General features: G+C 48.0%; 1 protein-coding gene across 1 annotated transcript in view; it reads right to left on the bottom strand.

Moving 5' to 3' along the window:
• The window catches only part of LOC140430262 (uncharacterized), a 210357-nt gene that overhangs the window by 95688 nt on the left and 100055 nt on the right, over positions 1-14614 (bottom strand). Inside the window, exon 29 of the mRNA XM_072517687.1 lies at positions 305-14519. Coding sequence (XP_072373788.1) covers positions 305-14519 — 14215 coding nt within the window. The remainder of the gene's footprint in view (positions 1-304; positions 14520-14614) is intronic.

Below are 14614 nucleotides of genomic sequence, written 5' to 3'. Positions count from 1 at the left end.
ACACCGACCTGGGTGCAGCTGGGGGAAGGGGATCTCCGGGGAGTGGTGGTGTTTGACTGTAACTAGCAATAAACCTCATTGTGCTCTAAACTACTGCTTATGCATAGTTGCTTGCCTCTGATCGAACAACAACAAAGAGAAATTTCAAGAAAAAAATAAACTGTAGAATTGTCGAAGAGGAGAAAGTGAGGAAGTCCACTGAAATGCAGATAAAAATATTTCAGAACATATTAAAAATACAGTCAGTTAGACAGAGAGGAACAACAGAGAAAAAAAACTAGTGAACAAAATATGAAAAGATTACCTTGGGAAAATACTGTTCCATTCACGATGCAGAAACATTCTGTGGTGGAAGATGAATAGCTTATGGTAGGAGAAACAGAAGAATGAACTGTGAATGTTGAAGGCATCTTGATGGTAGTTGTAGACACAGTACTTGTTAATGAAGTTCGGGTCACTGGAACAGTAACTGCAGTAGTTGTAGGCCATTTGGTCACAGGAGTGGCAGAGTGATTACTGGTGGGTCTCCCAGAAGTAGCAATAGTCGTAGTTGTTGTGCTTGTAGCTGTACTAGGCGGGATTATTGGACTTGTGGAAGTAGGTGATGAGACAGCTGCGGAAGCGTTTTGGGAAGTGTGTAATGGGGTTGTGGCTGTAGTTTCAGCGATTCCTGTGCTTGTGAATCGAAATATTGTTGTGCTGATTGCTGGCGTTGGTGTGGATGTTGGTGACGTTGGAGAGAGTGTTGATGTAGTTTCAGGAGTTTGGGTCGAAATTGGAGGCATTCCTGTTGTTGTGGATTTGCGAGAGTATGATGTTGTGGTACTTGTTGGAGTTGGTGTTGATGTTGCAGGGTTTGAAGGTGTTATAGTGGTTGTGGGTGGAGTTGTGGTGGTTTGATGGCCTGAAGGCACGGTGCTAGTTATCAATGTGGAGGAGGATGATATTGGCAGCCTGACTGTGCTTGTGGATGCGATTGAAGATTGTGTTGTGGTTGATTTAGAGAGGGATGTAGATGTCAGGGTTGTGGGTTGCGTTGTGCTCTTGCTCCCAGGGGTGCTCGTGGCTGTAGATATGGTTGAATGTGATTCAGTAGTTTCCATAGTTTCAGTTGTACAGGTGGTAGTTGTTACAGAGCCGGTGGGTAATTCGGGAATACTGGTGGATTGTTGCTTTGTAATGGTGGTTGACGATGTGGGGGAATGTGGCGTTGGGGTTGATTTTGGGGGTACTGGTGATGATGTCGTTGTTGTGGATGTGGTAGAAAGTGTGGACGTGGGGATTGTTGGTGTTGGGGTTGACGCTGTCCGAGTTAATGGTGTCGTAGTGGTTGTGTGAATTGACGACGTGGTGCTGGTTATTGGTGTTGTGGTAGTTGAAATGGGCGGCGTGACTGTGGTGGTGGAAACTGTTGAAGGTTGAGTTGTAGTTGATCTTGGGGGAGACGGAGATGTTGTTGTTGTGTGTGATGGGGTTGTGGTCGTGGTTTCACTGATACCTGTTCTTGTGGATCGAAATGTTGTGGAGATTGCTGGCGATGATGCAGAAGTTGGCGGAGAAGGAGAGGGTGTTGATGTTGTTTCAGGAGTTTTGGTCGAAATTGGAGTCATTCCTGTTGTTGTAGATGTGCTAGAGTATGATGTTGTGGTAATTGTTGGGGTTGGTGATGGCGGAGCTGGAGAGGGTGTTGATGTTGTTTCTGGGGATGTGGTCGAAATTGGAGTCATTCCTGTTGTAGTGGATTCGCTAGAGTATGATGTTGTGGTAATTGTTGGGGTTGGTGTTTCTGTTGACGGGGGTGACGTTGTCGTAGTGGGTGTGGGTGCAGTTGTGGTTGTTGTGTGACTTGACGACGTGGTGCTGGTTATGGATGTTGTGGTAGTTGAAATGGGCGGTGTGCTTGTGATTGTGGAAACTGTTGAAGGTTGAGTTGTGGTTGATATAGAGGTGGATGTCGATGTTGTCAGGGTTGTGGGTTGCGTTGTACTCTTGCTTCCAGGGGTGCTAGTAGTTGTAGATATGGTTGAATGTGATTCTGTAGTTTCCATAGTTTCAGTTGTACACGTGGTAGTTGTTACAGAGCCGGGGGGTAATTCGGGAATACTGGTGGATTGTTGCTTTGTAATGGTGGTTGACGATGTGGGGGAATGTGGCGTTGGGGTTGATTTTGGGGGTACTGGTGATGATGTCGTTGTTGTGGATGTGGTAGAAAGTGTGGACGTGGGGATTGTTGGTGTTGGGGTTGACGCTGTCCGAGTTAATGGTGTCGTAGTGGTTGTGTGAATTGACGACGTGGTGCTGGTTATTGGTGTTGTGGTAGTTGAAATGGGCGGCGTGACTGTGGTGGTGGAAACTGTTGAAGGTTGAGTTGTAGTTGATCTTGGGGGAGACGGAGATGTTGTTGTTGTGTGTGATGGGGTTGTGGTCGTGGTTTCACTGATACCTGTTCTTGTGGATCGAAATGTTGTGGAGATTGCTGGCGATGATGCAGAAGTTGGCGGAGAAGGAGAGGGTGTTGATGTTGTTTCAGGAGTTTTGGTCGAAATTGGAGTCATTCCTGTTGTTGTAGATGTGCTAGAGTATGATGTTGTGGTAATTGTTGGGGTTGGTGATGGCGGAGCTGGAGAGGGTGTTGATGTTGTTTCTGGGGATGTGGTCGAAATTGGAGTCATTCCTGTTGTAGTGGATTCGCTAGAGTATGATGTTGTGGTAATTGTTGGGGTTGGTGTTTCTGTTGACGGGGGTGACGTTGTCGTAGTGGGTGTGGGTGCAGTTGTGGTTGTTGTGTGACTTGACGACGTGGTGCTGGTTATGGATGTTGTGGTAGTTGAAATGGGCGGTGTGCTTGTGATTGTGGAAACTGTTGAAGGTTGAGTTGTGGTTGATATAGAGGTGGATGTCGATGTTGTCAGGGTTGTGGGTTGCGTTGTACTCTTGCTTCCAGGGGTGCTAGTAGTTGTAGATATGGTTGAATGTGATTCTGTAGTTTCCATAGTTTCAGTTGTACACGTGGTAGTTGTTACAGAGCCGGGGGGTAATTCGGGAATACTGGTGGATTGTTGCTTTGTAATGGTGGTTGGGGATGTGGGGGAATGTGGCGTTGGGCTTGATTTGGGGGGCACTGGTGACGGTGTCGTTGTTGTGGAAGTGGTAGAAAGTGTGGACGTGGGGATTGTTGGTGTTGGGGTTGATGCTGTCCAGGTTAAAGGTGTCGTCGTAGTTGTGGGTGCAGTTGTGGTTGTTGTGTGAATTGACGACGTGGTGCTGGTTATTGGTGTTGTGGTAGTTGAAATGGGCGGCGTGACTGTGGTGGTGGAAACTGTTGAAGGTTGAGTTGTAGTTGATCTTGGGGGAGACGGAGATGTTGTTGTTGTGTGTGATGGGGTTGTGGTCGTGGTTTCTCTGATACCTGAGCTTGTGGATCGAAATGTTGTGGAGATTGCTGGCGATGATGCAGAAGTTGGCGGAGAAGGAGAGGGTGTTGATGTTGTTTCAGGAGTTTTGGTCGAAATTGCAGTCATTCCTGTTGTAGTGGATTCGCTGGAGTATGATGTTGTGGTAATTGTTGGGGTTGGTGTTTCTGTTGACGGGGGTGACGTTGTCGTAGTGGTTGTGGGTGCAGTTGTGGTTGTTGTGTGACTTGACGACGTGTTGCTGGTTATGGATGTTGTGGTAGTTGAAATGGGCGGTGTGCTTGTGATTGTGGAAACTGTTGAAGGTTGAGATGTGGTTGATATAGAGGTGGATGTCGATGTTGTCAGTGTTGTGGGTTGCGTTGTACTCTTGCTTCCAGGGGTGCTAGTGGTTGTAGATATGGTTGAATGTGATTCTGTAGTTTCCATAGTTTCAGTTGTACACGTGGTAGTTGTTACAGAGCCGGTGGGTAATTCGGGAATACTGGTGGATTGTTGCTTTGTAATGGTGGTTGGGGATGTGGGGGAATGTGGCGTTGGGCTTGATTTGGGGGGCACTGGTGACGATGTCGTTGTTGTGGAAGTGGTAGAAAGTGTGGACGTGGGGATTGTTGGTGTTGGGGTTGATGCTGTCTGGGTTAAAGGTGTCGTCGTAGTTGTGGGTGCAGTTGTGGTTGTTGTGTGAATTGACGACGTGGTGCTGGTTATTGGTGTTGTGGTAGTTGAAATGGGCGGCGTGACTATGGTGGTGGAAACTGTTGAAGGTTGAGTTGTAGTTGATCTTGGGGGAGACGGAGATGTTGTTGTTGTGTGTGATGGGGTTGTGGTCGTGGTTTCACTGATTCCTGAGCTTGTGGATCGAAATGTTGTGGAGATTGCTGGCGATGATGCAGAAGTTGGCGGAGAAGGAGAGGGTGTTGATGTTGTTTCAGGAGTTTTGGTCGAAATTGGAGTCATTCCTGTTGTTGTAGATGTGCTAGAGTATGATGTTGTGGTAATTGTTGGGGTTGATGATGGCGGAGCTGGAGAGGGTGTTGATGTTGTTTCTGGGGATGTGGTCGAAATTGGAGTCAATCCTGTTGTAGTGGATTCGCTAGAGTATGATGTTGTGGTAATTGTTGGGGTTGTTGTTTCTGTTGACGGGGGTGATGTTGTCGTAGTGGTTGTGGGTGGAGTTGTGGTTGTTGTGTGACTTGACGACGTGGTGCTGGTTATGGATGTTGTGGTAGTTGAAATGGGCGGTGTGCTTGTGATTGTGGAAACTGTTGAAGGTTGAGTTGTGGTTGATATAGAGGTGGATGTCGATGTTGTCAGGGTTGTGGGTTGCGTTGTACTCTTGCTTCCAGGGGTGCTAGTGGTTGTAGATATGGTTGAATGTGATTCTGTAGTTTCCATAGTTTCAGTTGTACACGTGGTAGTTGTTACAGAGCCGGTGGGTAATTCGGGAATACTGGTGGATTGTTGCTTTGTAATGGTGGTTGGGGATGTGGGGGAATGTGGCGTTGGGCTTGATTTGGGGGGCACTGGTGACGATGTCGTTGTTGTGGAAGTGGTAGAAAGTGTGGACGTGGGGATTGTTGGTGTTGGGGTTGATGCTGTCCGGGTTAAAGGTGTCGTCGTAGTTGTGGGTGCAGTTGTGGTTGTTGTGTGAATTGACGACGTGGTGCTGGTTATTGGTGTTGTGGTAGTTGAAATGGGCGGCGTGACTGTGGTGGTGGAAACTGTTGAAGGTTGAGTTGTAGTTGATCTTGAGGGAGACGGAGATGTTGTTGTTGTGTGTGATGGGGTTGTGGTCGTGGTTTCACTGATCCCTGTGCTTGTGGATCGAAATGTTGTGGAGATTGCTGGCGATGATGCAGAAGTTGGCGGAGAAGGAGAGGGTGTTGATGTTGTTTCAGGAGTTTTGGTCGAAATTGGAGTCATTCCTGTTGTTGTAGATGTGCTAGAGTATGATGTTGTGGTAATTGTTGGGGTTGATGATGGCGGAGCTGGAGAGGGTGTTGATGTTGTTTCTGGGGATGTGGTCGAAATTGGAGTCATTCCTGTTGTAGTGGATTCGCTAGAGTATGATGTTGTGGTAATTGTTGGGGTTGTTGTTTCTGTTGACGGGGGTGATGTTGTCGTAGTGGTTGTGGGTGCAGTTGTGGTTGTTGTGTGACTTGACGACGTGGTGCTGGTTATGGATGTTGTGGTAGTTGAAATGGGCGGTGTGCTTGTGATTGTGGAAACTGTTGAAGGTTGAGTTGTGGTTGATATAGAGGTGGATGTCGATGTTGTCAGGGTTGTGGGTTGCGTTGTACTCTTGCTTCCAGGGGTGCTAGTGGTTGTAGATATGGTTGAATGTGATTCTGTAGTTTCCATAGTTTCAGTTGTACACGTGGTAGTTGTTACAGAGCCGGTGGGTAATTCGGGAATACTGGTGGATTGTTGCTTTGTAATGGTGGTTGGGGATGTGGGGGAATGTGGCGTTGGGCTTGATTTGGGGGGCACTGGTGACGATGTCGTTGTTGTGGAAGTGGTAGAAAGTGTGGACGTGGGGATTGTTGGTGTTGGGGTTGATGCTGTCCGGGTTAAAGGTGTCGTCGTAGTTGTGGGTGGAGTTGTGGTTGTTGTGTGAATTGACGACGTGGTGCTGGTTATTGGTGTTGTGGTAGTTGAAATGGGCGGCGTGACTGTGGTGGTGGAAACTGTTGAAGGTTGAGTTGTAGTTGATCTTGGGGGAGACGGAGATGTTGTTGTTGTGTGTGATGGGGTTGTGGTCGTGGTTTCACTGATACCTGTTCTTGTGGATCGAAATGTTGTAGAGATTGCTGGCGATGATGCAGAAGTTGGCGGAGAAGGAGAGGGTGTTGATGTTGTTTCAGGAGTTTTGGTCGAAATTGGAGTCATTCCTGTTGTAGTGGATTCGCTAGAGTATGATGTTGTGGTAATTGTTGGGGTTGGTGTTTCTGTTGACGGGGGTGACGTTGTCGTAGTGGTTGTGGGTGCAGTTGTGGGTGTTGTGTGACTTGACGACGTGTTGCTGGTTATGGATGTTGTGGTAGTTGAAATGGGAGGTGTGCTTGTGATTGTGGAAACTGTTGAAGGTTGAGTTGTGGTTGATATAGAGGTGGATGTCGATGTTGTCAGTGTTGTGGGTTGCGTTGTACTCTTGCTTCCAGGGGTGCTAGTGGTTGTAGATATGGTTGAATGTGATTCTGTAGTTTCCATAGTTTCAGTTGTACACGTGGTAGTTGTTACAGAGCCGGTGGGTAATTTGGGAATACTGGTGGATTGTTGCTTTGTAATGGTGGTTGGGGATGTGGGGGAATGTGGCGTTGGGCTTGATTTGGGGGGCACTGGTGACGATGTCGTTGTTGTGGAAGTGGTAGAAAGTGTGGACGTGGGGATTGTTGGTGTTGGGGTTGATGCTGTCCGGGTTAAAGGTGTCGTCGTAGTTGTGGGTGGAGTTGTGGTTGTTGTGTGAATTGACGACGTGATGCTGGTTACTGGTGTTGTGGTAGTTGAAATGGGCGGTGTGACTGTGGTGGTGGAAACTGTTGAAGGTTGAGTTGTACTTGATCTTGGGGGAGACGGAGATGTTGTTGTTGTGTGTGCTGGGGTTGTGGTCGTGGTTTCACTGATTCCTGTGCTTGTGGATCGAAATGTTGTGGAGATTGCTGGCGATGATGCAGAAGTTGGCGGAGAAGGAGAGGGTGTTGATGTTGTTTCAGGAGTTTTGGTCGAAATTGGAGTCATTCCTGTTGTTGTAGATGTGCTAGAGTATGATGTTGTGGTAATTGTTGGGGTTGATGATGGCGGAGCTGGAGAGGGTGTTGATGTTGTTTCTGGGGATGTGGTCGAAATTGGAGTCATTCCTGTTGTAGTGGATTCGCTAGAGTATGATGTTGTGGTAATTGTTGGGGTTGTTGTTTCTGTTGACGGGGGTGACGTTGTCGTAGTGGTTGTGGGTGCAGTTGTGGTTGTTGTGTGACTTGACGACGTGGTGCTGGTTCTGGATGTTGTGGTAGTTGAAATGGGCGGTGTGCTTGTGATTGTGGAAACTGTTGAAGGTTGAGTTGTGGTTGATATAGAGGTGGATGTCGATGTTGTCAGGGTTGTGGGTTGCGTTGTACTCTTGCTTCCAGGGGTGCTAGTGGTTGTAGATATGGTTGAATGTGATTCTGTAGTTTCCATAGTTTCAGTTGTACACGTGGTAGTTGTTACAGAGCCGGTGGGTAATTTGGGAATACTGGTGGATTGTTGCTTTGTAATGGTGGTTGGGGATGTGGGGGAATGTGGCGTTGGGCTTGATTTGGGGGGCACTGGTGACGATGTCGTTGTTGTGGAAGTGGTAGAAAGTGTGGACGTGGGGATTGTTGGTGTTGGGGTTGATGCTGTCCAGGTTAAAGGTGTCGTCGTAGTTGTGGGTGCAGTTGTGGTTGTTGTGTGAATTGACGACGTGGTGCTGGTTATTGGTGTTGTGGTAGTTGAAATGGGCGGCGTGACTGTGGTGGTGGAAACTGTTGAAGGTTGAGTTGCAGTTGATCTTGGGGGAGACGGAGATGTTGTTGTTGTGTGTGATGGGGTTGTGGTCGTGGTTTCACTGATCCCTGTGCTTGTGGATCGAAATGTTGTGGAGATTGCTGGCGATGATGCAGAAGTTGGCGGAGAAGGAGAGGGTGTTGATGTTGTTTCAGGAGTTTTGGTCGAAATTGGAGTCATTCCTGTTGTTGTAGATGTGCTAGAGTATGATGTTGTGGTAATTGTTGGGGTTGATGATGGCGGAGCTGGAGAGGGTGTTGATGTTGTTTCTGGGGATGTGGTCGAAATTGGAGTGATTCCTGTTGTAGTGGATTCGCTAGAGTATGATGTTGTGGTAATTGTTGGGGTTGTTGTTTCTGTTGACGGGGGTGATGTTGTCGTAGTGGTTGTGGGTGCAGTTGTGGTTGTTGTGTGACTTGACGACGTGGTGCTGGTTATGGATGTTGTGGTAGTTGAAATGGGCGGTGTGCTTGTGATTGTGGAAACTGTTGAAGGTTGAGTTGTGGTTGATATAGAGGTGGATGTCGATGTTGTCAGGGTTGTGGGTTGCGTTGTACTCTTGCTTCCAGGGGTGCTAGTGGTTGTAGATATGGTTGAATGTGATTCTGTAGTTTCCATAGTTTCAGTTGTACACGTGGTAGTTGTTACAGAGCCGGTGGGTAATTCGGGAATACTGGTGGATTGTTGCTTTGTAATGGTGGTTGGTGATGTGGGGGAATGTGGCGTTGGGCTTGATTTGGGGGGCACTGGTGACGATGTCGTTGTTGTGGAAGTGGTAGAAAGTGTGGACGTGGGGATTGTTGGTGTTGGGGTTGATGCTGTCCGGGTTAAAGGTGTCGTCGTAGTTGTGGGTGGAGTTGTGGTTGTTGTGTGAATTGACGACGTGGTGCTGGTTATTGGTGTTGTGGTAGTTGAAATGGGCGGCGTGACTGTGGTGGTGGAAACTGTTGAAGGTTGAGTTGTAGTTGATCTTGGGGGAGATGGAGATGTTGTTGTTGTGTGTGATGGGGTTGTGGTCGTGGTTTCACTGATACCTGTTCTTGTGGATCGAAATGTTGTAGAGATTGCTGGCGATGATGCAGAAGTTGGCGGAGAAGGAGAGGGTGTTGATGTTGTTTCAGGAGTTTTGGTCGAAATTGGAGTCATTCCTGTTGTAGTGGATTCGCTAGAGTATGATGTTGTGGTAATTGTTGGGGTTGGTGTTTCTGTTGACGGGGGTGACGTTGTCGTAGTGGTTGTGGGTGCAGTTGTGGTTGTTGTGTGACTTGACGACGTGTTGCTGGTTATGGATGTTGTGGTAGTTGAAATGGGCGGTGTGCTTGTGATTGTGGAAACTGTTGAAGGTTGAGTTGTGGTTGATATAGAGGTGGATGTCGATGTTGTCAGGGTTGTGGGTTGCGTTGTACTCTTGCTTCCAGGGGTGCTAGTAGTTGTAGATATGGTTGAATGTGATTCTGTAGTTTCCATAGTTTCAGTTGTACACGTGGTAGTTGTTACAGAGCCGGTGGGTAATTCGGGAATACTGGTGGATTGTTGCTTTGTAATGGTGGTTGGGGATGTGGGGGAATGTGGCGTTGGGCTTGATTTGGGGGGCACTGGTGACGATGTCGTTGTTGTGGAAGTGGTAGAAAGTGTGGACGTGGGGATTGTTGGGGTTGGGGTTGATGCTGTCCGGGTTAAAGGTGTCGTCGTAGTTGTGGGTGGAGTTGTGGTTGTTGTGTGAATTGACGACGTGGTGCTGGTTACTGGTGTTGTGGTAGTTGAAATGGGCGGCGTGACTGTGGTGGTGGAAACTGTTGAAGGTTGAGTTGTACTTGATCTTGGGGGAGACGGAGATGTTGTTGTTGTGTGTGCTGGGGTTGTGGTCGTGGTTTCACTGATTCCTGTGCTTGTGGATCGAAATGTGGAGATTGCTGGCGATGATGCAGAAGTTGGCGGAGAAGGAGAGGGTGTTGATGTTGTTTCAGGAGTTTTGGTCGAAATTGGAGTCATTCCTGTTGTTGTGGATTCGCTAGTGTATGGTGTTGTGGTAATTGTTGGGGTTGGTGTTTCTGTTGACGGGGGTGATGTTGTCGTAGTGGTTGTGGGTGCAGTTGTGGTTGTTGTGTGACTTGACGACGTGTTGCTGGTTATGGATGTTGTGGTAGTTGAAATGGGCGGTGTGCTTGTGATTGTGGAAACTGTTGAAGGTTGAGTTGTGGTTGATATAGAGGTGGATGTCGATGTTGTCAGGGTTGTGGGTTGCGTTGTACTCTTGCTTCCAGGAGTGCTAGTGGTTGTAGATATGGTTGAATGTGATTCTGTAGTTTCCATAGTTTCAGTTGTACACGTGGTAGTTGTTACAGAGCCGGTGGGTAATTCGGGAATACTGGTGGATTGTTGCTTTGTAATGGTGGTTGGGGATGTGGGGGAATGTGGCGTTGGGCTTGATTTGGGGGGCACTGGTGACGATGTCGTTGTTGTGGAAGTGGTAGAAATTGTGGACGTGGGGATTGTTGGTGTTGGGGTTGATGCTGTCTGGGTTAAAGGTGTCGTCGTAGTTGTGGGTGGAGTTGTGGTTGTTGTGTGAATTGACGACGTGGTGCTGATTATTGGTGTTGTGGTAGTTGAAATGGGCGGCGTGACTATGGTGGTGGAAACTGTTGAAGGTTGAGTTGTAGTTGATCTTGGGGGAGACGGAGATGTTGTTGTTGTGTGTGATGGGGTTGTGGTCGTGGTTTCACTGATTCCTGAGCTTGTGGATCGAAATGTTGTGGAGATTGCTGGCGATGATGCAGAAGTTGGCGGAGAAGGAGAGGGTGTTGATGTTGTTTCAGGAGTTTTGGTCGAAATTGGAGTCATTCCTGTTGTTGTAGATGTGCTAGAGTATGATGTTGTGGTAATTGTTGGGGTTGATGATGGCGGAGCTGGAGAGGGTGTTGATGTTGTTTCTGGGGATGTGGTCGAAATTGGAGTGATTCCTGTTGTAGTGGATTCGCTAGAGTATGATGTTGTGGTAATTGTTGGGGTTGTTGTTTCTGTTGACGGGGGTGATGTTGTCGTAGTGGTTGTGGGTGCAGTTGTGGTTGTTGTGTGACTTGACGACGTGGTGCTGGTTCTGGATGTTGTGGTAGTTGAAATGGGCGGTGTGCTTGTGATTGTGGAAACTGTTGAAGGTTGAGTTGTGGTTGATATAGAGGTGGATGTCGATGTTGTCAGGGTTGTGGGTTGCGTTGTACTCTTGCTTCCAGGGGTGCTAGTGGTTGTAGATATGGTTGAATGTGATTCTGTAGTTTCCATAGTTTCAGTTGTACACGTGGTAGTTGTAACAGAGCCGGTGGGTAATTCGGGAATACTGGTGGATTGTTGCTTTGTAATGGTGGTTGGGGATGTGGGGGAATGTGGCGTTGGGCTTGATTTGGGGGGCACTGGTGACGATGTCGTTGTTGTGGAAGTGGTAGAAAGTGTGGACGTGGGGATTGTTGGTGTTGGGGTTGATGCTGTCCGGGTTAAAGGTGTCGTCGTAGTTGTGGGTGGAGTTGTGGTTGTTGTGTGAATTGACGACGTGGTGCTGATTATTGGTGTTGTGGTAGTTGAAATGGGCGGCGTGACTGTGGTGGTGGAAACTGTTGAACGTTGAGTTGTAGTTGATCTTGGGGGAGACGGAGATGTTGTTGTTGTGTGTGATGGGGTTGTGGTCGTGGTTTCACTGATACCTGTTCTTGTGGATCGAAATGTTGTGGAGATTGCTGGCGATGATGCAGAAGTTGGCGGAGAAGGAGAGGGTGTTGATGTTGTTTCAGGGGTTTTGGTCGAAATTGGAGTCATTCCTGTTGTAGTGGATTCGCTAGAGTATGATGTTGTGGTAATTGTTGGGGTTGGTGTTTCTGTTGACGGGGGTGATGTTGTCGTAGTGGTTGTGGGTGCAGTTGTGGTTGTTGTGTGACTTGACGACGTGGTGCTGGTTATGGATGTTGTGGTGGTTGAAATGGGCGGTGTGCTTGTGATTGTGGAAACTGTTGAAGGTTGAGTTGTGGTTGATATAGAGGGGGATGTCGATGTTGTCAGGGTTGTGGGTTGCGTTGTACCCTTGCTTCCAGGGGTGCTAGTGGTTGTAGATATGGTTGAATGTGATTCTGTAGTTTCCATAGTTTCAGTTGTACACGTGGTAGTTGTTACAGAGCCGGTGGGTAATTCGGGAATACTGGTGGATTGTTGCTTTGTAATGGTGGTTGGGGATGTGGGGGAATGTGGCGTTGGGCTTGATTTGGGGGGCACTGGTGACGATGTCGTTGTTGTGGAAGTGGTAGAAAGTGTGGACGTGGGGATTGTTGGTGTTGGGGTTGATGCTGTCCGGGTTAAAGGTGTCGTCGTAGTTGTGGGTGGAGTTGTGGTTGTTGTGTGAATTGACGACGTGGTGCTGGTTATTGGTGTTGTGGTAGTTGAAATGGGCGGCGTGACTGTGGTGGTGGAAACTGTTGAAGGTTGAGTTGTAGTTGATCTTGGGGGAGACGGAGATGTTGTTGTTGTGTGTGATGGGGTTGTGGTCGTGGTTTCACTGATACCTGTGCTTGTGGATCGAAATGTTGTAGAGATTGCTGGCGATGATGCAGAAGTTGGCGGAGAAGGAGAGGGTGTTGATGTTGTTTCAGGAGTTTTGGTCGAAATTGGAGTCATTCCTGTTGTAGTGGATTCGCTAGAGTATGATGTTGTGGTAATTGTTGGGGTTGGTGTTTCTGTTGACGGGGGTGACGTTGTCGTAGTGGTTGTGGGTGCAGTTGTGGTTGTTGTGTGACTTGACGACGTGTTGCTGGTTATGGATGTTGTGGTAGTTGAAATGGGCGGTGTGCTTGTGATTGTGGAAACTGTTGAAGGTTGAGTTGTGGTTGATATAGAGGTGGATGTCGATGTTGTCAGTGTTGTGGGTTGCGTTGTACTCTTGCTTCCAGGGGTGCTAGTGGTTGTAGATATGGTTGAATGTGATTCTGTAGTTTCCATAGTTTCAGTTGTACACGTGGTAGTTGTTACAGAGCCGGTGGGTAATTTGGGAATACTGGTGGATTGTTGCTTTGTAATGGTGGTTGGGGATGTGGGGGAATGTGGCGTTGGGCTTGATTTGGGGGGCACTGGTGACGATGTCGTTGTTGTGGAAGTGGTAGAAAGTGTGGACGTGGGGATTGTTGGTGTTGGGGTTGATGCTGTCCGGGTTAAAGGTGTCGTCGTAGTTGTGGGTGGAGTTGTGGTTGTTGTGTGAATTGACGACGTGGTGCTGGTTACTGGTGTTGTGGTAGTTGAAATGGGCGGCGTGACTGTGGTGGTGGAAACTGTTGAAGGTTGAGTTGTACTTGATCTTGGGGGAGACGGAGATGTTGTTGTTGTGTGTGCTGGGGTTGTGGTCGTGGTTTCTCTGATTCCTGTGCTTGTGGATCGAAATGTGGAGATTGCTGGCGATGATGCATAAGTTGGCGGAGAAGGAGAGGGTGTTGATGTTGTTTCAGGAGTTTTGGTCGAAATTGGAGTCATTCCTGTTGTAGTGGATTCGCTAGTGTATGGTGTTGTGGTAATTGTTGGGGTTGGTGTTTCTGTTGACGGGGGTGATGTTGTCGTAGTGGTTGTGGGTGCAGTTGTGGTTGTTGTGTGACTTGACGACGTGTTGCTGGTTATGGATGTTGTGGTAGTTGAAATGGGCGGTGTGCTTGTGATTGTGGAAACTGTTGAAGGTTGAGTTGTGGTTGATATAGAGGTGGATGTCGATGTTGTCAGGGTTGTGGGTTGCGTTGTACTCTTGCTTCCAGGAGTGCTAGTGGTTGTAGATATGGTTGAATGTGATTCTGTAGTTTCCATAGTTTCAGTTGTACATGTGGTAGTTGTTACAGAGCCGGTGGGTAATTCGGGAATACTGGTGGATTGTTGCTTTGTAATGGTGGTTGGGGATGTGGGGGAATGTGGCGTTGGGCTTGATTTGGGGGGCACTGGTGACGATGTCGTTGTTGTGGAAGTGGTAGAAAGTGTGGACGTGGGGATTGTTGGTGTTGGGGTTGATGCTGTCTGGGTTAAAGGTGTCGTCGTAGTTGTGGGTGGAGTTGTGGTTGTTGTGTGAATTGACGACGTGGTGCTGGTTATTGGTGTTGTGGTAGTTGAAATGGGCGGCGTGACTGTGGTGGTGGAAACTGTTGAAGGTTGAGTTGTAGTTGATCTTGGGGGAGACGGAGATGTTGTTGTTGTGTGTGATGGGGTTGTGGTCGTGGTTTCACTGATTCCTGAGCTTGTGGATCGAAATGTTGTGGAGATTGCTGGCGATGATGCAGAAGTTGGCGGAGAAGGAGAGGGTGTTGATGTTGTTTCAGGTGTTTTGGTCGAAATTGGAGTCATTCCTGTTGTTGTAGATGTGCTAGAGTATGATGTTGTGGTAATTGTTGGGGTTGATGATGGCGGAGCTGGAGAGGGTGTTGATGTTGTTTCTGGGGATGTGGTCGAAATTGGAGTGATTCCTGTTGTAGTGGATTCGCTAGAGTATGATGTTGTGGTAATTGTTGGGGTTGTTGTTTCTGTTGACGGGGGTGATGTTGTCGTAGTGGTTGTGGGTGCAGTTGTGGTTGTTGTGTGACTTGACGACGTGTTGCTGGTTATGGATGTTGTGGTAGTTGAAATGGGAGGTGTGCTTGTGATTGTGGAAACTGTTGAAGGTTGAGTTGTGG

Source organism: Scyliorhinus torazame, chromosome 10 (genome assembly GCF_047496885.1).
Source record: "Scyliorhinus torazame isolate Kashiwa2021f chromosome 10, sScyTor2.1, whole genome shotgun sequence".
Classification (NCBI taxonomy): Eukaryota; Metazoa; Chordata; class Chondrichthyes; order Carcharhiniformes; family Scyliorhinidae; genus Scyliorhinus; species Scyliorhinus torazame.
This window is presented reverse-complemented; position numbering and strand designations above follow the sequence as displayed.